Source organism: Rhincodon typus, chromosome 26 (genome assembly GCF_021869965.1).
Source record: "Rhincodon typus isolate 14 chromosome 26, sRhiTyp1.1, whole genome shotgun sequence".
NCBI lineage: Eukaryota > Metazoa > Chordata > Chondrichthyes > Orectolobiformes > Rhincodontidae > Rhincodon > Rhincodon typus.
Genome location: NC_063357.1, coordinates 31,542,746 through 31,565,382, shown reverse-complemented (window position 1 = coordinate 31,565,382; position 22,637 = coordinate 31,542,746). Strand labels below are relative to the sequence as shown.

At 44.7% G+C, this 22,637-nt stretch overlaps 1 protein-coding gene across 3 annotated transcripts; it reads right to left on the bottom strand.

The window, feature by feature from the left end:
- Positions 1 to 268: 268 nt before the first annotated feature.
- Positions 269 to 21,539, bottom strand: LOC109913507 (claudin-4-like). 3 transcript variants are annotated; one of them, XR_007264849.1, is made up of 2 exons: positions 945 to 1,828; positions 269 to 847 (listed from the first exon to the last, which is right to left on the bottom strand). XR_007264849.1 is itself a non-coding variant. In XM_048612654.1 (2 exons), exons 1-2 carry the CDS (start codon positions 21,438 to 21,440, stop codon positions 1,027 to 1,029), a joined length of 1,125 nt encoding a protein of 374 aa, XP_048468611.1. In that variant the 5' UTR covers positions 21,441 to 21,539; the 3' UTR covers positions 269 to 1,026. The 3 variants fall into 3 exon arrangements, 1 of the variants encoding a protein (XP_048468611.1); XM_048612654.1 differs by adding an exon at positions 20,950 to 21,539 and having other exon boundaries at positions 269 to 1,660; XR_007264848.1 differs by lacking the exons at positions 269 to 847; positions 945 to 1,828 and adding exons at positions 20,080 to 20,628; positions 20,726 to 21,533.
- Between the last annotated feature and the right edge of the window lie 1,098 nt (positions 21,540 to 22,637).

The following is a 22,637-nucleotide window of genomic DNA, read 5'->3' as shown; positions in this document are numbered from 1 at the left end:
CGTTTTGATGATTTTAGTAAGCATTTTTCTTCTTTCTCCAGTGCCTTCCGATCTATTTTATACTATGAACCAGAGTTACTGTTGCAAATGCGGTCAACCAAGGTTCTGTCCATGTTCACTATAATTTACCTGCTCTCCTTAAATATGATTCCACAGAAGAGACAATTATGTTTTGCTTCTTCTTGTTACCTTCTTAGGCTGGTCCTCTTTGACCTGATATTCTTTGTTCAGGTTTACTTTTTAAACTCACAGATAAAAATACAAGACGTTGTGAAAGACATTTGGATTTTATTTTGGCCTTTATGATTTACAGTACGAATAAGTACGCAGGTCATTGAGTATATAGCACAGAAGGCATACACAAGGCAGTTTGAAAAAGATAATCTTCAAAAAATACGTGAATGGAAGTAACATTAGTGAACAATATACAATGAAAAGTTGAGATATAAGTTCAATCACAGAGAAATACAAATGTGATCGGGTATTAAAATCACATTGTTTCATACACTAAACTATTCTGAGAGGGTCGAGACCCATTTCACAGCTTTCACTTTCACGCTGGATGTGAAATGGCGGCTGCTGCCTCATTCCATATCTGCCCAGATATTCGAGTGCCAGGTCAGTATTATAGGAAGGTTTCGCACTCAGTGCAAACGCGATTACATTACTATACTTTAGGTCCATGGCCGCTGAACATCGGTATTCTACAAAATGTTAACATCTCCAAAAACGATCCCTTTTACAAATACTTTCACATTCAAACTCTGGCCAGATTTGCAAACCCTGTTCCTGAGCTTGTGATGGGTGTAAGTGCACTCACTTCAGATCTCTCCTCACATCGATCACTCTAAAAAAGGGCACGTACAGTTCAACATTAATTAATCGAGTTGTTGTTAGGATATTGATAGAGCAAATTAGTTTTATAGTACATTGATTTAACTTGCCAACTGCAAAATAGTATAGACAATGTACAGCATTGGTCTGATCTTATCTCTGGAAATTGGGTCGGATCTATCCTTTTCCAAGTTACACGTAGTTCTTGCTCGGAGCTGTAGATCTAGGCGCAGAATACTTTGCCGAGTATGAGTTGTCATCTTTGGGAGGACAGGTGCAGCAGAGCAGAGCCCCTCCGAGGATCAACAAACCCGAGGTTCCCCAACCGATGTACAAGGAGGCTCCAAGCTCCCTCCTCTGGGCGTCCGTCACCAGCGGGTTGTAGAAATCCTTGATGATGGTGTTTGCAGACCAGGACACTGGGATCAGGGTCAGCACTCCAGCCAGGATGAAGATAATTCCCGCTATAATTGTCACCTTGGCCTTCGTTGCCTCGTTTTCTATACAGTTGGTGCATTTTCCTCCAGCGATGGAGACGAGGATACCGATGATACCCACCACCAGGGAGATAACGGTCAGAGCTCTGGAAGCCTGGAGATCTTGCGAGAGGGCCAACAGCGAGTCGTACACCTTACATTGCATCTGGCCGGTGCTCTGAACTATACAGTTCATCCAAAGACCTTCCCAAATGATCTGCGCCACCACGATGTTGTTCCCAATGAAAGCGGTCACTCTCCACATGGGAAGGACGCAGGTGAGAAGAGCTCCCAGCCACCCGAACACACACAGGGCTATGCCCAGAATCTGGAGTCCCATTGATGCCATTCTTGTAACTTGGTGGCAGTAATCCGCGATGTTCCGAAACAAACTGACTGTGCTTTCACGATCCGGAGCAAGCTGAGGGCGATCAGAAATGCGGTGGCAATTATAGCCCCTCAGTAGTGGGCGGGCATTTGCTGCTGTTCTCAGTTTACCATTGCTGAGAACAGGGAATACTCGTTGAACCAGATTCCGAAGTCATTGTCATCTACTTTCAGATTCTTTTGCTAAATGATGAGGTACCTGCACAAATAAAACTTTGGCATCTGTGTTGGCAATTCTCGTAAATAAAGCAATGCTATTACCTGTAACTTTAATTCTTCGTGGCAACTTTCGCATTGCAAAGGTTCGTCGAGTTAATGTAAAACAAATCCTCTGCTATCCATTTCCTTCTCTGATTCTATTGATGGGAGGTGCCTTCTGAAAGGTGAGCAATGATACTTTCTTATTTGAATCGAGGAAAACCGTGGAATGCAAATAAATTGGTTTCAACAGACACCCGTGAAAGGGGAGAAAGCAGTGATAAAAGCAAGGAGTGTTTTCAAACCATGATCAATATCAAGTAAGTAAAATGATTATCCTCCAAACCGAACAACGAGGGTGTAACTGACATCAACATCTTTGATTATTTTACATAAAATGTCACTGGCGCTGCATCATGGTCATGTGTTCCTGTCCTCCCAGATCACTGTAGTGGCAGTGCCTTTTTATCAGCTCTGTTGCCAGTTGTTGGTCTGCCCAGCCCTGTATCCACTCTTCAACATTCAGTCTTAAGCGGAGAAACATCTGCAATGATAGTAGGAACTGCAGATGCTGGAGAATCTGAGATAACAAGGTGTAGAGCTGGATGAACACAGCAGGCCAAGCAGCATCAGAGGAGCAGGAAAGCTGACGTTTCCGGTCTAGACCCTTCTTCAGAAAATGCATGCAGGTTGGAGATTATAGTGATTGGTCAGCTGGAAGGGTGGAGTGGATAGGTGAGTAGGAAGATGGACAGGTTAGTTAAGGTCAGGGAGGTGAGAAGGGCCTAGACCCAAAATGTCAGCTTTCCTGATCCTCTGATGCTGCTTGGCCTGCTGTGTTCATCCAGCTCCACACCTTGTTATCATCTGCAATGGCTTCTTTTCCCGCTGCTGCAATATTCCCTCTGGTGTATCATGGAATCGCTACAGTGTGGAAGCAGATCATTCCGCCCATTGAGTCCACACCGACCCCCCGTCGAGCACCCGACTCAGACCCACTCCCCTACTTCACCAGCTTCAAAATCTCTCCACCCCTAGCCTTATCCCATGGCCAGCCCTCCACTTTCTTCTTGCCTCCCTGACCTTAACTAACCTGTCCATCTTCCTACTCACCTATCTGCTCCACCCTTCCAGCTGACCAATCACTATAATCTCCTACCTGCATGCACCCATCACCATCCCACCTGCCCTTCCCCCAGCCCTAACCCCTCCCTCTACTTTCTGTACCTTTCCTGCTCCTACCATGCTGTCTGACCTGCAGTGCTTTTCCAGCTTCACATCCAATGACCCTGCACATCTAACCTGCACATCCCTAAACACTATGGGCAATTTAACATGGCCAACCCATCTAATCTGGGTACTTCCAAGATCTTCCTTTGACTCACTCCTATTTCTTCTGTACAGTTTGTCCCTTGGTACAACATAGGAAATGCATCAACATGTTCACACACTTGCTGATGTCACCTAGTTCTAACTTACCACCATCATTCACGACCTTCTGCTGCCTCTGATATGTCACATTGCTTAAAAGACCTCAAATACTGGATGACCAGTAATTTCTTCTAATTTAATATTAGGAAGAACAAAACCACTGTCTCTATCCCCATAAGCAACTCCATTCTCTAGCTACCAACCTCATCTCATTCCCTAGCAGCTGTCTGTTTCTGAACCAGACTGCTTACAATATGGTAGCATATTCTATCCTGAATCAGCTGTAAGTCACATATCCACTCCATCACCAAGATTGGATTGAGGAATTGTTCTTCTTCAGTTCTCCAGCCAAAGACAGGTTCAAAACACAGCACCACAAACCTCGGCAATGGTTAGAGCATGGAGTGAGGTCCTGAATCCACCCACAGCTTGAAGAGGAATTGAACCCATGCTATTGGCACTAATCCAATCCACAGTGGCCATTCAGCCAACTGAAACAAACAAGGAGTGTAAGTTGTTGTGGCAGCATGCACTTCTACATGAATGTTGTTAGTCTAAAGTTGTGAAGTGACGTTAGAGGCTCCAATTTTCCAACACATGGCTGACTGGGAATGTCTCCTGCTCCATATCTACCATTGGTGTGTGTTGAAAGGATTTATAAGTTAGTACTCAAATTGTTTGGCTGTGTTGGCTATCAAACATTGGAACTGAAAGAACTGCAGATACTGTAAATCAGAAATAAAAACAGAAATTGCTGGAAAAGCTCAGCAGGTCTGGCAGCACCTGTGAAGAGAAATCAGAGTTAACGTTTTGAATCTGGTGACCCGTCCTCAGAACTAATGGTAGATAGGAAAATGTCAGTATTAATGCAGCAGGTAGGGTTGGGGGAGAGGAAAGGAGTAACTGATAGGTGGGCAAAGAACCCAAAGAGACATAAGAACAGCTGGACAGACAAAGGAGGGGATAATGATCTGGGTAGGAGGGTGAATAGCTGTTAATGGAGGCTGTTAGTGGCTAACAATAAGGTAGTGTGTAATAACAAACCATGTGATAAAGCCTGGTGTGTGGGGGTGGAGACTGGGACACAGGAAAGTTCAAGCCCTAAAGTTATTGAATTCAATATTGAGGTTGGAAGGCTGCAGGGTCCCCAGGCAGAAAATGAGGTGTTGTTCTTCCAGCTTACGCTGAGGTTCGCTGCAGCACTGCAGCAAGTCTGAGACAGAGATATTGAACAGGGAACAGGGTGGTGTGTTGAAGTGGCAGGCAACTGGAGGTTGAACGTAGGTGTTCTGCAAAATGGTCACCCAGTCATTGCTCCATTTCCCCAATGTAGAGGAGACCACATTGTGAGCAGCGAATGCAGTAAACTAGATTTTGTGAAGTGCAACAAAAGCACTGCTTCACCTGGAAGGTATATTTAGGCTCTTGGATACTGAGAAGGGAGGCGGTAAATGAGTAAGTGTAACGCCATCGACGATTGCAGGGGAAGGTGCTGTAGGACTGTGGGGGGCTAATGGAAGTGAAGGAAGAGTGGACCAGGGTGTCGCTGAGGGAACAGTCCCATGGAAGGCAGACAAGGGAGGGGAAGGGAATATGTGCCTAGTGGTAGATCTCGCTGGAGGTGGCAGAAATAGCAGCTAAAGATCTTCTGGACGTGGATGCTGGTGGGATGATAGATAAGGACTAGGGGAACCCTATCACTGTAGCAGGAGGGAAGAGAGGGGTTGAGGGCCAAAGTCCGGTTGATGGGTCAGGCTGTTGAGGGTCCTGTCAACAACGGTGCTGGCAAACGTTTGGTTGAGGAAGAAGGTGGACATTTCGGAAGCACCCTTGTTGAAGTTGGCATCATTGGAACATACGCATGGAGGAACTGGGAGAATAGAATAGAGTGTTTACAGGAAGCAAGGTGTGAGGATGTATAGTCCAGGTAACTACGGGAGTTGGTGGGTTTATATTGGATATTATTGGCCAGTCTATCCCCAGAAATAGAAACACAGATGTCGAGGAAGGGAAGGGAGGAGTCAGAGATGGACCAGGATGTGGTATCCTCCACACTGGGGAAACGAACTGTAGACTGGGTGACTGCTTCGCAGAACACCTACGTTCTGACCATAAAAATGATCCTGAACTTCCAGATGCCTGCCACTTCAACACATTACCCTGTTCCCCGGCCAATATCTCTTTGTCAGGCTTGCGGCAGTGCTCCAATAAAGCTCAGCGTAAGCTAGAAGAAAAACACCTCATTTTCCGCTTGGGGACCCTGCAGCCTTCCAAATCAATATTGAGTTCAAAAACTTGAGGGCTTGAACTCTCCAATGTCCTAGCTCTCACCCCGACACACCAGGCTTTGTTATCATATGGTCTGCTATTACTCACAACCCTTTGTTAGCTACTAACAGTCTCCATTAACAGCTATTCACCCTCCTAGCCAGATCATTATCCACTGCTTTGTCTGTCCAACTGTACTTCTGTGTCTTTGGGCTCTATCCCCACCGATCATTTACTCCCTACCCCCTCCCCCTCCCCTATCTTCTGCATAAAAACCAACATTTTCCTCAGCCATCAGTTTCTGAGGAAGGATCACCGGACCTGAAACGTTAACTCTGATTTCTGTACACAGATGCTGCCAGACCCGTTGAGATTTAAGAGCAATTTCTGTTTTTGTTTCTGATTTACAGCATCTATAGTTCTTTCAGTTTTTATTTAGTATTTAATTCACTGCCACACCTCTTCTAGGCATGCCCACCTTAAAGAAATTCTACTCCTCTCTCCGATGGGATTTCTGCTCCAATCTTTTTTCTTGTCCACCATCATTAATTTCACTGTTACTCCTGTTGTTTGACAGGTATTTGCTAAAACTCATTTCCACAGCCTCATGACATTTCTCGATGACTGTCTGCGGCTCAGACTCACCCCATATGATTCCAACTCAAGTTTCATTCCTCGTGCTTTAAATCCTTCGAGGATCAGAGGTATCTCCACGATATTCAATATTCCACGAACAGCTGCTCTCGCCACATCCTGAGACCCAAACTCAGTGCCATGCGTCATCATATGCACAGTCTTTACCTCTCTCTCCAACAGCATCGGATCATGCTGGCTCAGGGCTGCATCACTCCGCGGTTCCACTTCATCCTCCGGCTCATTCATCATGCTAACAAGAAACTATTTATTTTCCTTTCAGGTATCAAGGCACACAAGATGCAGCAAGTCAGAGATACCCATGTTCCTCTGGAACCTTCCACTCCTCCCCTTCTCTCTGACTCCTTCCCCTCCCCAACCCCACCTCCTGTTGGGTATTCACCATTCCTCCTACCCTTCCACTGTCCGATGCTGAACATTCTGTACTCAGCAAAGGTCTCAATTTTATCCCTCCACATTCCACCTTAATGAATTTCAGGCACAACCTGACATTGAACCCTTCTTCTGTCGTCTTCACCTTCGTGCCCATTTCTTTGGACAAGAGTCCTCTCCCTGTCCCACAGACCCCTTTGCCCACGTCCAACACGATCACTCCACCTGGACACATCTCTCTGGCCATCTACCTGCACTCAACCTGTTCATTGACAACTGTCGACATGACATTGGTTGCCTCAATTTCACTGTCCCTTCACCCATTCCAACTTGTCTCCTCATGAACTGACTGCACTCTGTGCGCTCAGATCCAGCACTAACTTTGTTTTTAATCCTGTCGATAAGGGTGGTGCTATTATAGTCTGGCGTACTGACTTCTACGTTGCAGAGGCTGGGAGCCAGCTCTAAGATATCTCCTCCTATCTCCTTTAGACAATGACCCCACCACGGAACATCAGGCCATTGTATAAACTACGCTCACTAATCTCAATTCATCTAGTGATCTCCCCCTCACTTACTCCAAGCTGATACTATCCCAACCCCACACAGCTCGCTTCTACCTCCTTCCAAAGATCCACAAACAGGACAGCCTGGGAGACCCATGGTTTCTGCCTGCTCCTGCCGCACAGAAGCCATCTCTCCCTGCCTTGTCTTGGTCTTTTCTCCCTTGATCCAGCGCATGCCCACTTACATCTATGACTCCTCCGACACTTTACATCAGTTTCAGAATTTCCAGTTTGCAGACTTCAGCCACCTCCTCTTTACCATGGACACGTAATCCCTTTATGCTTCCATTCCCCATCACGATGGTCTCAGAACTCCTCACTTCTTCCTGGAACAAAGGCATGAACTGTCCCCACCCACCATTCCCTCCTCCGCCTGGCCGAGCTTGTCCTCACCTTAATCAACTTCTCTTTTAACTCCTCTAATTTTCTTCAGGTCAGAGGAGTTGCCATGGGTACCCATATGGGCCCTAATTGTGCCTGTCTCTTTGTGGGGTACATGGAACATTTGTTATTCCTGTCCTATTCCAGATCCCACCCACAACTCTTTCTCCAATACATCAATGATATCATCGGTGCTGCTTCACCTCTCTCATCCAAAATTGGAATGGTTTGTCAAATTCACTACCAATTTCTACACCACCCTCACTTTCACCTGGTCCATCTCTGACTTCTCCCTTTCCTTCCTTGACATCTGTGTTTCTATTTCTGGGGATAGACTGGCTACTAATATCCAATATAAACCCACCAACTCCCACAGTTACCTGGACTATACACCCTGCTTCCTGTAAAGATTCTATTCCATTTCCCAGTTCCTCCGTTTCCATTGCATATGTTCCAATGATGCCAACTTCAAGAAGGGAGCCTCCAAAATGTCCACTTTCTTCATCAACCGAGGATTAAACAGCAGTGCTGTTGACAGGACCCTCAACTAGATCCGACCCATCTCCCACACTTCGTCCCTCAACCCTGTCTTCCCACCTGCAACAGCAATAGGATTCCCTTTGTCCTTACCTACCATCCCACAACCATTTACATCCAGAAGATCATTAGCCGCCATTTCTGCCACCACCAGTAAGATGCCACTACCAGGCACATATTCTCTTCCCTTGCCTTGACCGCCTTCCACAGGAACCGTTCCCTCCAGGACACCTTGGTCCACTCTTCCTTCGCTCCCACCAACCCCCTACAACCCCACATCACCTCCCCTGTAATTGCCGAAGGTGTAGCATCTAGCCATTTACCTCCTCCCTCCTCAGTATCCAAGAGCCCAAACATACCTTCCAGGTGAAGCAGCACTTCACACAATCTAGTCTACTGCATTTGCTGCTCACAATGTGGTCTCCTCTACACTGGGGAAACAAAGCATAGACTGGATGACTGCTTCACAGTAAACCTACATTCTGCCCATAAAAATAGCCCTGAGCTCCCAGTTGCCTGCCACTTCAACACACCACCCTGTTCCCTGGCCTATATCTCTGCCCCAGGCTTGCTGCAGTGCTCCAGCAAAGCACAGCGCAAGCTGGAAGAACAATGCCTCATTTTCCATTGGGAACCCTGCAGCCTTCCAAGTTCAATATTGATTTCAAAAACTTTAGGGCTGGAACTCTGCTATGTCTTAGTCGCGACCCCTACACACCAGCGTTTGTTACCACATGGTCTGCTATTACACACAACCCATTGTCAGCCACTAACAGTCTCCATTAACAGCTATTCACCCTCCTAGCCAGATCGTTATCCACTCCTTTGTCTGTCCAACTGTTCTTATGTCTCTTTGGGCTCTATCCCCACCTATCATTTACTCTTTAAAACCCTCCCCCCACCCTATCTTCTACAGGGAAAATACCAACATTTTCTTAGCTAGCCATCAGTTCTGAGGAAGGGTCACGGGACCCAAAACATTAACTCTGATTTCTCTTCACAGATCCTGCCAGATATGTTGAACTTTTCCAGAAATTTCTGTTTTTGAAACAAACATTGGAGTTTGATATCCTCTACAATTGCAACAAATCCAAGTCATTCCTTACTATTCACATGCATTTGAGTCACCAATTGATGTTTGTCTCAATGTGCGTCTCAGGGAACAGACCACAGACCATAAAGTCCTGTGTCACAGAGCTGCTTGGGACGAACCCGGACAGAAGCCACTACCTCTCTTTCCAGACCTTCTTTACAAAGATACATACCAGAAGGAGATCTGTGATAGTCTCTTCCTCCATGCAGCTCCTTCGAGGGCAATGTGTGGTGGTAGAGAGAGTCCGGGCATGCATGAAGAATCTCATGGGCAGTGTCCTTCTCACCACCAGTCAAGTAATGTCTTTGTGCTTGTTGGAAAGTTCTGGTGATGAGGCATTCTGCCAAATGACTTTGATAGTCTGCTCAAAGAACCACCCAAGTGGATCAACCTTCTCCTTTTCCTGCACAGTCTTGAGGGCATTACTGATGGACTTGTGGTCAAAGATGTTTCTTTCAATGATTTTTTCCTGACGGTCAGATGATACAAATGGTCCAACTACTTGGAGCGTGGTGTTTTCGTACTGAGCTTCTATGCTTGATGCAGCCAGAAACAAAGGCGGCCGTCAGGATGAGGACAGTTTTCAGTACATTCTTCCCCACACCATCTGGAGCTTTATAAAGCTTCAGGCATTGTCCATCTTTGACCTCCAGATGAAGTGGAAAATGGCCCAGATGACTGCAGTGGCGCAGGCTTGGGGAATAGATGGGACCTGTGCTACATACAACACTAAAAGTTGCTCACACTTGATGACTAAGTTTTTAACCTGAAATGGAGAGGGAGCAGTGCTCCCACCTGCCCAGATTCTGCTTCACCATAGCAATACACTCCTCCCAAGTTTTTGCCCATGCCCCAGGCCCTCCAAACCAAATACTCAGCACCTTCAGATAATCTGTAGACAGTGAAGGTTATAAAGGACCATTCATCCTAGGTCCCAAAGACCATGGCCTCGCTCTTGCCTTGATTTACCTTGGCACCCGAGGCCAGCTCAATCTTGTCTCAGATGATCATACGCACTGACAACGGATCTGCACAGAAAACAGTGATGTCATCCATGTACGGGGAAGTTTTGACCTGTAGGTCTCCACTGCTTGGAATAGTCACCCCTCTCCGGCTCACATCCTCCCTGATGGATTCAGCAAAAAGGTCGAGTTGATGCAATAACTATTGAGCCTAGGGTGTAATTAGCCCCTACTTCTCAACAGCAACTTGCAGTTATACAGCACCTCTAACTTGATAAAATGTCCCCAGGACATTTTCAAAGCATTGTGAAATAAAATCTGACACTAAGCCACTAAGGAAAGCATTGGAACCCGATGACCAAAATCTTGATCAAAGAGATCCATTTTATGGAGCGTCTTAAAGGGGAAAAAAGAAGTAATGAGGCAGAGAGTTTTAAGGAAAGAAGGGCAGGAACAAATTCAAAAATAACCAGAAATTCAAAACTAAGAGATTTGACAGCTTAAGGCATGATCTTGATGGTGGTTAGAATCCACATAAAAATAACTGCTTTCAATTACACAGCATATGTACCAGATTAAGACAGATCTGTAGGAGCAAATTACTGCACGCACCCCCTCTTCACACAGCACCTTCCCATGTAACCACAGAAGGTGCAACATCTGTCCCTTCACCTCCTCCCTGGTCATCATCCAAAGGCCTTCACAGTCTTTCCAGATGAAGCATCATTTCACCCATACCTCCTCCAATCTCGTGTATTGAATTCGCTGCACGCAATATGGCCTACTGTACATTGGAGAAACAAACACAGACTGGGTGACCAATTTGCAGAACACCTCGGGTCTGTCCACAAGCAGGACCCTGACCTTCCCATGGCCGGTCATTTCAACACAGCATCCTGCTCGCATGCCCACTTGTCTGTTGTCAGCATGCTGTAGTGCTCCAGTGAATCACAGGGCAAACTGGAGGAACAACATCTCATCAGACTAGGCACTTTACAACCTTTTAGATTTAATATTGAGTTCAACACCTTCAAATTGTGAACCAACTCCCATTCCTTCCATTTATTTTAGCTTTACCTGTTACATTCTCTATTATCATCTCCTCTGTCACCTCCCACCACCCCAATGGAACTGCTCTTTCATGTCTGGTAGTTGGACACACCAATGTTCTGCCATTCTCACATTCTGATCACTTAATCTGAACTATCGACATCCTTTCTCCCCCAACACTCCAAACCCCTCACCCTCTCTTGCATAAATGCTGCCCCCTCCACGCTTCACGTCAGCTCTAATGATTTAATTTGATTTGATTGATTTATTGCCACGTGTACCGAAATATAGTGAAAAGCTTTGTTTACGAGCAATACAGGCAGATCACAGCAAGCAAAGGATGTCAGATCAAAAAGATGTGGAGGCATACAGGTTATATTTGCAGATTACATTATTTGAGGCTACAGTCCATTCAACACTCCTAGGGGTAAGTAATGGCCTAGTGGTATTATCACTAGATTATTAATTCAGAAACTCAGCAAATGTTCTGGGGACCTGGGTTTGAATCCCACCATGGCAGATGGTGGAATTTGAATTTTTAAAAAAAAATCTGGAAGTGAGAATCTATTTGGCTCACTAATGTCCTTCAGGGAAGGAAATCTGCCATCCTCACCTGGTCTGGCCTACATGTGACTCCAGACCCACGGCAATGTGGTAGACCCTTTGCGCTCTGAAGTGGCCTAGCAAGCCATTCAGTTGTATAAATCGCTACAAAGTCTCAAAGAATTGAAACCAGACGGATCACCTGGCAATGACCTGGGCACTGGAAAACACAACGGCAGAAACAGTCCATGTTGACTCTGCAAAGTCCTCCTCACTAACATTTTGGAGGTGGTGCCAAAATTAGGAGAGCTATCTTAAAGACTACTCAAGCAACAGCCTGACATAGTCATACTCACGGAATCAAACCTTACAGACAATGCCCCAGACATCACCATCACCGTCCCTGGATATGTCCTGTCTCACCGGCAGGACAGACCCAGCAGAGGGGGCAAGAGGGAATTGCTCTGGGAGTTCTCAACATTGACTCCAGACCCCATGAAGTCTGGTGACTTCAGTTTCAATACAGGCAAGGAAACTTCCTAATGATTACCACACACCGTCCTCCCTCAGCTGATGAATCAGTACTCCACCATGTTGAACAATACTTAGAGGAAGCACTAAGGATGTCAAGGGCACAAAATATACTCTGAGTGGGGGATTTCAATGTCCACCACCAAGAGTGGCTTGGCAGCAGTACCACAGATTGAGCTGGTCTGGTCCTTATGGACATAGCTAGTAGACTGGGTCTGCGGCAGGTGGTGAGGGAACCAACAAGAGGGAAAAGCATACTTGACCTCACCTTTACCAATCTGCCAGGTGCAGTTGCATCTGTCCATGATAGTATCAGTAAGAGTGACCACCGCACAGTCCTTTGGAGACCAAGTCCCACCTTCACACTGAGAATAACATCCATCATGTTGTGTGGCACTATCACCGTGCTAAGTAGGATAGACTTTGATCAGATCTAGCAACTCAAGACTGGGCATCCATGAGGTGCTGTGGATCTCAACAGCAGCAGATTTTACTCCAGCGCAAACTGTAACTTCGTGGCCTGGCATATTCCCCACTGAACCATTACCATCAGGCCTGGGGATCAACCCTGGTTCAATGGCGAGTGCAGGGGGGTATACCAGGAGCAGCACCAGGCATATCTGAAGATGAGGTGTCAACCTGGTGAAGTCACCAAACAGGACTACATGCACGCCGAACAGCATAAGCAGCAAGTGATAGACAGAGCTAAGCGATGCCACAACCAATGGATCAGATCTAAGCTCTGCAGTCCTGCCACATCCAGTCGTGAATAGTGGTGGACGATTAAACAACTCACTGGAGGAGGAGGCTTGACAAATATCCCCATCGTCAATGATGGAAGAGCCCAGCACATCAGTGCAAAAGATAAGGCTGAAGCTTTTGCAGCAATCTTCAGCCAGAAGTGCCAAGTGGGTGATCCATTTCGGCCTCCTCCAGTGGTTCCCAGTGTTACAGATACCAGTCTTCAGCCAAATCGATTCACTCCACGTGATATCAAGAAATGGTTGGAGACACTGGATGCTGCAAAGGCTACAGGTCCTGACAATGTTCCGGGAATAGTAGTGAAGACTTGTGCTCCAGAACTTGCCGCTCCCCTAGCCAAGCTGTTCCAGTCCAGTTACAACACTGGTATCTACCCGACAACATGAAAAGTTCGCCAAGTATGTCCCGTATACAAAAAGCAGGACAAATCCAGGCTGGCCAATTACTGCCCCATCAGTCTACTCTCGATCATCAATAAAGTGATGGAAAGTGTCATCAACAGTGCTATCAAGCAGCGCCCGCTCAGAAATAACCTGCTCAGTGACACCCAGTTTGATTTCAGCCACTGCCACTCAGCTCCGAACCTCATTACAGTCCAAACATGGACAAAAGAGCTGAATTTCAGAGGTGAGGTGAAAGTGACAGCCCTTGACATCAAGGCTGCATTCAACCAAGTGTGGCATCAAGGAGCCCTAGCAAAATTGGAATCAGTGCGTATCAGAGGGCAAACTCTCCGGTGGTTGGAGTCATACCTGACACATAGGAAAATGATCGTGGTTGTTGGCGGTCAGTCATCTCAGCTGTAGGACATCTCTGCAGCAGTTCCTCAGGATAGTGTCCTCAGCCCAACCATCTTCAGCTGCTTCATCAATGACTTAATTGCCCTGGAGAAGGTGGTGGTGAGCTGCCTTCTTGAACCGCTGTAGTCCACCTGCTGTGGGTTGAACCACAATGCTATTATGGAGGGAATTCCAGGATTTGAACCCAGCCACAGTGAAGGAACGGTGATATCTTTCCAAGTCAGGATGGTGAATGGCTTGGAGGGGAACTTGAAGTTGGTGGTGTTCCCATATATCTGCTGCCCCTGCCCTTCCATCATAAGGTCAGGGATGGGGATGTTCGCTGATGATTGCACAATGTTCAGAACAATTTGCAACTCCTCAGATACTGAAGCAGTCCATGTTCAAATGCAACAAGATCTGGACAATATTCAGGCTTGGGCTGACAAGTGGCCAAGCCATTCTCCATCCTGACTTGATGGCAGATCAGTGATGAAACAGTTGCAGAAGGTTTGGCCTAGGACACTATCCTAAGGAACTCTTGTTCGTGTTCAAAAACCAAGATGATTGACCTCCAAAAAACACAACCATCTTTCTTTGTGTCAGGTATGACTCCAACCAACAGAGAGTGATAACCAGGAAGAGGTTTCCTTTCCCATCTTTGATGCCTTTATCGGGGCCTGGAGTGAGTATTGAGAACTCCCAGGGCAACTCCCTTCCATTCTGTTCACCATTGTTTTGCCAGCTCTGCCGGATATGTCCTCTCCCACCAACACTTCCAGGAATGGTGACAGTGGTGTCTGAGATATGAGCTCATGAGTATGACTTTATAAGGTGATTGCTTGACAAGTGTATAAGATAGCTCTCCAAACTTTGGCACAAAGCCCAGATCTTAGTAAAGAGGGCTTTGCGGAGTCATCAGGGCTATGTCGAACATTGTTTGTCCAGTGCCTAGATGGATGCCAATGAACCATTCTTTTCCTAAGACTTCTTAGAGGTTTGATACAACTGAATGGTTTGCCAGGTCGTATCGAAGGTTTGTAAGAGTCAAGCACCTACCTGTGGAGCGGGAGTCCACATGTAGGTTTAACTTGTAAGAACGGCAGACCAGCTTCCATGAAGAATATTAGGGAACCAGATGAGTTTTACTACAATGGTTGTTATTTGAATAGTTTTGAATTCCAGATTTATAAATTGACTTCAAATTTCACCATCTACTGCAGTGAGATTCGGACCCATCTCCCCAAAGCATCGGTCTCAGTTTCTGGATGACTAATCCTATGGCATTACCTCTAGTTCCCCCTTTTTAATATTCCAAGTAAGTTAAAACTCTAAATTAAGATATTATAATTTGTCATTTGTTGTTCATCACTACTGTCATATCTGCTTTAAACCAATCTCCTTCGTCTTGACCACACCTGCAAGTCAGCTCTTTGCAATAACATTTGTAGAGCTAACCCTTGTGAGCCTGTAGCTTAATCACACAATTTTCAATACATTCCAGAATGGTCACCACGATTGATACTGGCTTCTTTTTTCATTCCAGTTTCATTTGAATAACTTGATTTGAATTTCTCCCCTTCAAACCTGTGTCTGTAGGCATTTGTCCAAGCCTTTCGATTAATTAATGACGAAAGATCACCCAACTTAAATGTTAACCTTGTTTCTCAAACGAAAACAGAATTGTTGGAGAAACTCAGCAGATCTAGCAGGATATTTGGGGAGAAAGCAGAATAAACATTTCAAGTCTGGTGACTCTTCAGAACATCTGGTGAAGGGCAACCAGACTTGAAATGTTAACTCTACTTTCTCCCCACAAATGCTGCTAGACCTGCTGAGTTTCTGCAACAAATTATGTTTTTGTTTCAGAACTCCACCTTCTGTAATTCTTTGTTTTAACTCAGTTTATGTCTTTGCTGATGCTACCAAATCTGCTGGGTATTCCCAGTAACTTCTATCTTTATCCTTTGGATTACTAGTCCGGTAAAATACTACTACTCTACCTCAGCAGCTCTTTCAGGCAGCTGTACCATAATTTTTACATAATAACCAATTAGGTGTGGCTGGATTTCTAGCACCCCATCTGATTCTTGTGGTACAGGCTTGAATTCTGCAAGCATCCATAATATATTTCATATTTCTGCATAATTCTAAAGTAAATTGAGTTATTCCTGCTGTATCTGTAGTCACACCAGTATACAGTCATTCCCAAAGGATATAATGGTTACAAAACAGAAAAAAAAACTTGACCTCTCATCTTTATGTTAGTTCATTGTAGTAGTAACTTAGATAACTCAACTCCTTTCCTTTGTCTCTCTAATTTCCTAGACATTTTTTTTCTTTTCAGATAAGAAATGAACTGTCTTTTGAAGGCCTCAGCTGAACCTGCCTTCATCAAACTTTCAGACAATGCCTTCCAGATCGTAAAAACTCTCTGATAAAGAACTTCTTTCCGTCATGTCACTGTTGCTTCTTTTGACAATCACCTTAAATTAGTGTCCTCAGCTTTTTGATTCTTCTACACTAGGAATTGTTTCATCCTGTCCATTCTGCCCTATCATAATGTGAACATTTCTGTCAAGTCTCTTTCTTGACTTCTCCAAGGCCAATAGCCCCACTTTCTCCAATCTATCCATGTAACTCAAGTTCCTCATACTCGGAATCATTCTCATGGGTCTTCACATGCATCAGGAAGTATGGTGCTCAGAACTGGATATAATATTCCAGTTGGTGCCAAACCAGTGCTTCATATCAGTTTTCATAACCTTACTTTTGTACTCTTTTCCATCTTTTATAAAGCTCAGGGTCCTGAAGCATTTTAACCGCTTTTTAAAACTAACCTTGCACTATCAATGACTTATGCACATATACCCCAAGCTCTCTCTTTAAAATTGTGCCACATAATCTATATTTGCATTCTTTCTATCAAAATGAATGATTTTGCACTTCTCTGAATTCAATTGTATCTGCCAGTTGTCTGGCCATTCCATGAGACTGCTATTGTCTCTTAAAATTCTCCTCGCAGTTGAAAATATTTTTAGCTTTATATCATCCACCATTTTTGAAACTGTGCTTCATAAAACTAAGTATAGGTCATAATATATCAAGTAAAGCATGGGGTTCTTACACTGCCTTTGCTGAACTCCACAATATAGATTCCCTCAATCCAGAAAATTACCATTAACTATTATTCTCTATTTTCCGGTGCTCAGTCGTTTTAGTGTTGATGCTGATACCATCCTTTTTATTAAGTGGTCTCTTATTTTGCTCACAAGTTGAATTCTGTTTGGAAGTCCATTCACATTACAACAAACCATTCTCCTCGCCAACACTGCCTGTCACCTTATCAAAAAACAGGAGCAAATCAGTTAGATACAATTTTCCCCAAACAAATCAGCTTGTCTCTTTAATTAATCCATATTTTCTGAGTGGCTGTTACTTTTTCTTAAATTATGATTTGTATCAGATTTCTCATCATCGAGGTCAAACTGACTAATCTGTAGTTGTTGGGCTCATCCTTACGTATTTTTGAACAAGGGTGTAACATTTGCTACTTTCCAGTTCTTTGGAAACATTCCTATATCTAAGAAAGATTGGAAGTACATGACCACTACTTCTTCAATTTTCATTCTTACTTTCCTCAAAACCTTTCAATGCATTCCACCCAGTCCTGGTGACTGAACAATTTACAGTATGGTCAACCTATCAAGGGGCTCGACATTACCAGGTCTTATCCAGGATCTTAATTATCTCCTCTTTCACCAGGCAGCAGCTTCTTCCTTGGTAAAAACAGATGCAAAATTATCATTTGGTACTTCAGTTAACCTACCACCCACCACAACCCTTTGTAAATCCCTTTTTGGTTTCAAATTGGCTCCATGCCTTTTACCATTGTTTTATAATTTATTTACCTATAGACATTTGGATTCCCTTTCATGTTTAATGTTCATTTTAAACTTATTTTGGCAATTAATTGACAGGGTTCAACCAAGACTTTTGGAACAATATGTAGGTTGGTTTGGATGATTTAGAGTGAAAAAAGGCACATGTGAAGCACAAAGACAAAGGCAGACAGATAAGTTGGGTTATGTGTCTTGTGTTTATGCTGTACTACCATTCTATGTAATTCTCTATAAATGTCTCAGCTGTCAGTTCAAAGTGCAGCATGTTGCCTCTGAGTGGGAAGTTGTATATTCAACTATCACTTCAAGACTAGAGTACAATGATTGAACCTCAAACTCCAGCGTGGTATTAAAGGAGTGTTGCACTGTCGAAGGAGCTTTATTCTGAATGAGACATTAAACACTAACCCTTTCTCCTTTCTCAGGCACACATAAATGACAACACCTTATATTTGCAAAACTTCCCATGGTATTATTTGAAAAAGCTATCCCTGATGTCCCAGTCAATACTTATCTATCAATTAACATCACAAGATTACCCAGTCATTATGAAAAATAGGGTGCAATTTTGCTATCATATTTTCATTGTATCAGTGACCAAGCTTACATACATCATATTTGGAGTGAAGTAACAATCAATTACTGTCTCCTCTGACCTTCAGAGTTCAACAAGATGCTGCATGGTAGACTGGTTAATGAGGTTGGGTCACATGGAATACAGGGAGCACTAGCCATCTGGATACAAAATTAGCTCGAAGGTAGGAAACAGACGGTGGTGGTGGAGCATTGCTTTTCAGACTGGAGGCCTGTGACCAACTGTGTTCCATAAGAATCAGTGCTGGGTCCACTGCTTTTTGTTATTTATATAAATGATTAGTGTTTGAATATTGGAGGTATGGTGAGCAAGTTTGCAGATGACACCAAAATTGGTGGTGTAGTTACCTCAGAGCACAAAGGGACTTTGATCAGATGAACCGATGGACCAAGGCAATGGCAGATGGAGTTTAATTTAGTGTGGTGCTACATTTCAGTAGAGCAAATCAGGACAGGACTTAAACTCTTAATGGTAAGGTACTGGGGAGTGCTGCTGAAGAAGAGACCTTGGAATGCAGGTTCATAGTTCCTTGAAAGTGGAGTGCTAGTACGCAGGATAGTAAAGAAGGCATTTGGTGCCCGACCCGAAATTTCAACTTTCATGCTCCTCTGATGCTGCCCGGCCTGCTGTGTTCCTCCAGCTCTACACCTTGTTATCTCAGATTCTCCAGCATCGGCAGTTCCTACTATCTCTGGGTACATAAATAGGAAGGGTTTATAGGGATATGGGCCAAGTACTGGCAAATGGGACTAGATTAATTTCGGATATCTGGTCAGCATGGATGAAAAATTTCTGAAGGGTCCCGACCCGAAACGTCAACTTTCCTGCTCCTCTGATGCTGCCTGGCCTGCTGTGTTCCTCCAGCTCCACACTGTGTTATCTCTGACTCCAACATCGGCAATTCTTACTATCTCTGATTTGGTGTGCTTGCCTTTATTGGTCAGTGCACTGAGAATAAGAGCTGAGGGGTCATGTTGGGGCTGAACAGGGAATTGTTTGGGCCACTTTTGGTACACTGTGTTCAACTCTGGTCTCCCTGCTATAGGAAAGATGTTGTTAAACTTGAAAAGGTTCAAAAAAGTTTTACAAGGATTGGAGGATTTGAGCTATAGGGAGAGACTGAATAGGCTGGGGCAATTTTCCCTGGAGCATCAGAGGCTGAGGGGTGAACTTATAAAAGTTTATAAAATCATGAGGGACATGAGTAGAGTGAATAGTCAAGGTCTTTTCCCCAGGGTAGGCAAGTTCAAAACTAAAGAGTATAGATTTAAAAAGGGAAACATTTAAAAGGGCCCTAAGGGGCAACTTTTTCACACAAGGCAGGTGAGTCTGGGGAACGAGCTGCAGAGGAAGTGAATACAATTACAACATTTAAAATACATTTGGACAGGTACGTGAATAGGAAAAGGTTTAGTGGGATATGGCCCAAAAGGAGGCAAATGGAACTAGTTTAATTTAGTTGGCATGATTGAGTAGGACCAAAAGGTCTGTTTCCATGCAGGATGACACTATCACTCTATCTCCAACCATCCCATTTTCAACATCAGAACTTAAAAACTTCTTTCTTTCCAAATTTCTCCTTCCAGAATGAACCCAATGCTTTGTTTGTTTTCAGATGGCCTATTTAAACTGTGCATCTTTTCAATGTTTCTTGTACTATATCCTAAGCCGCCTGCTTCTTATGCATCGCTTGGATTTGTATGCATTAGTGCTGCTACTTGCCCGCACCACACATAAATTAAGAAAAGAGAACAGTTGTGAAAGAGATTTATATTTTATTAGGGCTGTCGTGGTTTACAAAGTTACCAAGTCCCCGTATCACTGCAGAACATTTCCCGAAACATAACCAAGCTTGGGGAAGAGTTCAGACAATATTTTAAAAAAAACATGAATGGAAGTAACATTAGAGAACAATATACAATGAAAAGTCAAGAAAAAAGTCCACGCGCGGGCAAATACAAATAGGATTTCATGTTAAAATCACATTGTTTCATACACTAAACTATTCTTAGAGGGTCGAGACCCATTTCACAGCTTTCACTTTCACGCTGGATGTGAAATGGCGGCTGCTGCCTCATTCCATATCTGCCCAGATATTCGAGTACCAGGTCAGTACTTTAGGAAGGTTTCGCACTCAGTGCAAACGCGATGAACATCGACATTCAACAAAATATTAACATCTCCAACAAAGATCCCTTTTACAAATACTTTCACATTCGGACTCTTGGCCAGATTTGCAAGCCCTGTTCTTGAGCTTGTGATGGGTGTAAGTGCACTCACTTCAGATCTCTCCTCACATCGATCACTCTAAAAACAGGCACGTAGAGTTCAATATTAATTAATCGAGTTGTTGTTAGGATATTAATAGAGCAAATTAGTTTTATAGTACATTGATTTAACTTGCCAACTGCAAAATAGTATAGACAATGTACAGCATTGGTCTGATCTTATCTCTGGAAATTGGGTCGGATCTATCCTTTTCCAAGTTACACGTAGTTCTTGCTCGGAGCTGTAGATCTAGGCGCAGAATACTTTGCCGAGTATGAGTTGTCATCTTTGGGAGGACAGGTGCAGCAGAGCAGAGCCCCTCCGAGGATCAACAAACCCGAGGTTCCCCAACCGATGTACAAGGAGGCTCCAAGCTCCCTCCTCTGGGCGTCCGTCACCAGCGGGTTGTAGAAATCCTTGATGATGGTGTTTGCAGACCAGGACACTGGGATCAGGGTCAGCACTCCAGCCAGGATGAAGATAATTCCCGCTATAATTGTCACCTTGGCCTTCGTTGCCTCGTTTTCTATACAGTTGGTGCATTTTCCTCCAGCGATGGAGACGAGGATACCGATGATACCCACCACCAGGGAGATAACGGTCAGAGCTCTGGAAGCCTGGAGATCTTGCGAGAGGGCCAACAGCGAGTCGTACACCTTACATTGCATCTGGCCGGTGCTCTGAACTATACAGTTCATCCAAAGACCTTCCCAAATGATCTGCGCCACCACGATGTTGTTCCCAATGAAAGCGGTCACTCTCCACATGGGAAGGACGCAGGTGATAATGGCTCCCAGCCACCCGAACACACACAGGGCTATGCCCAGAATCTGGAGTCCCATTGATGCCATTCTTGTAACTTGGTGGCAGTAATCCGCGATGTTCCGAAACAAACTGACTGTGCTTTCACGATCCGGAGCAAGCTGAGGGCGATCAGAAATGCGGTGGCAATTATAGCCCCTCAGTAGTGGGCGGGCATTTGCTGCTGTTCTCAGTTTACCATTGCTGAGAACAGGGAATACTCGTTGAACCAGATTCCGAAGTCATTGTCATCTACTTTCAGATTCTTTTGCGAAATGAATGAGGATATATTAGGCATTGTAGTGGTTCTTGGCATCTTTGTTTGCAGCCAAGTATATTTTCTGCTCATCGGTTCTTGGCGCTGTGGTAATGTCGCACCTGGAGTTAGTTCACCACGGTTCAAGTCACAACTGATCCGGTTGTGTATAGTAAGATCTCTGAATAGTTGATGAAAAGTTCTGTTTTCTACTTGTAAAAAAAACCTTTTATATTGATTAATTTATTGCCTACTATATGTTCAAGTAACATACCTTTTAAGAAAAAGTCTTTGACGGAAGACGGAAATCGCTGGCTTGGCCGGCATTTATTACCCATCGCTAATTGCTTTTGAGAAACTCAGAAGTCACACGACACCAGGTTATAAACCTGAAACAACAAGGTGCAGAGCTGGATGAACACAGCAGGCCAAGCAGCATCATAGGAGCAGAGAGGCTGACGTTTCGGGCCTAGACCCTTCATCAGAAAAGTCGTGGGGGAAGGGGGTTCTGAAATAAATAGGGAGAGAGTGGGAGGCGGATAGAAGATGGATAGAGGAGAGGACAGGTGGAGAGGAAACAAACAGGTCGAAGAGGCGGGGATGGGCCCAGTAAAGGTGAGTGTAGGTGGGGAGTTAGGAAGGGGATAGGTCAGTCCAGGGAGGACGGACAGGTCAAGGGGGCGGGATGAGGTTGGTCAGTAGGAGATGGAGGTGCGGCTTGAGGTGGGAGGAGGGGATAGGTGGGAGGAAGAACAGGTTAGGGAGGCAGGGAGGAGCTGGACTGGTTCGGGGATGCGGTAGGGGGAGGGGAGATTTTGAAACTTGTGAAATCCACATTGATACCATTGGGCTGCAGGGTTCCCAAGCGGAATATGAGTTGCTGTTCCTGCAACCTTCGGGTGGCATCGTTGTGGCACTGCAGGAGGCCCAGGATGGACATGTCGTCGGTTATAAACCTGTTGGACTATAACCTGGTATCATGTGACTTCTG

What these genes read in the sequence shown, in the direction of transcription:
- LOC109913507 (XM_048612654.1), bottom strand. Translation starts at nt 21,440, where the DNA reads ATGGCATCAATGGGACTCCAGATTCTGGGCATAGCCCTGTGTGTGTTC. An exon ending in AGGGAGCTTGGAGCCTCCTT is followed by an intron (nt 1,661 to 20,949) that starts GTACATCGGTTG and finishes CCAAGTTACAAG; the next exon opens with AATGGCATCAATGGGACTCC.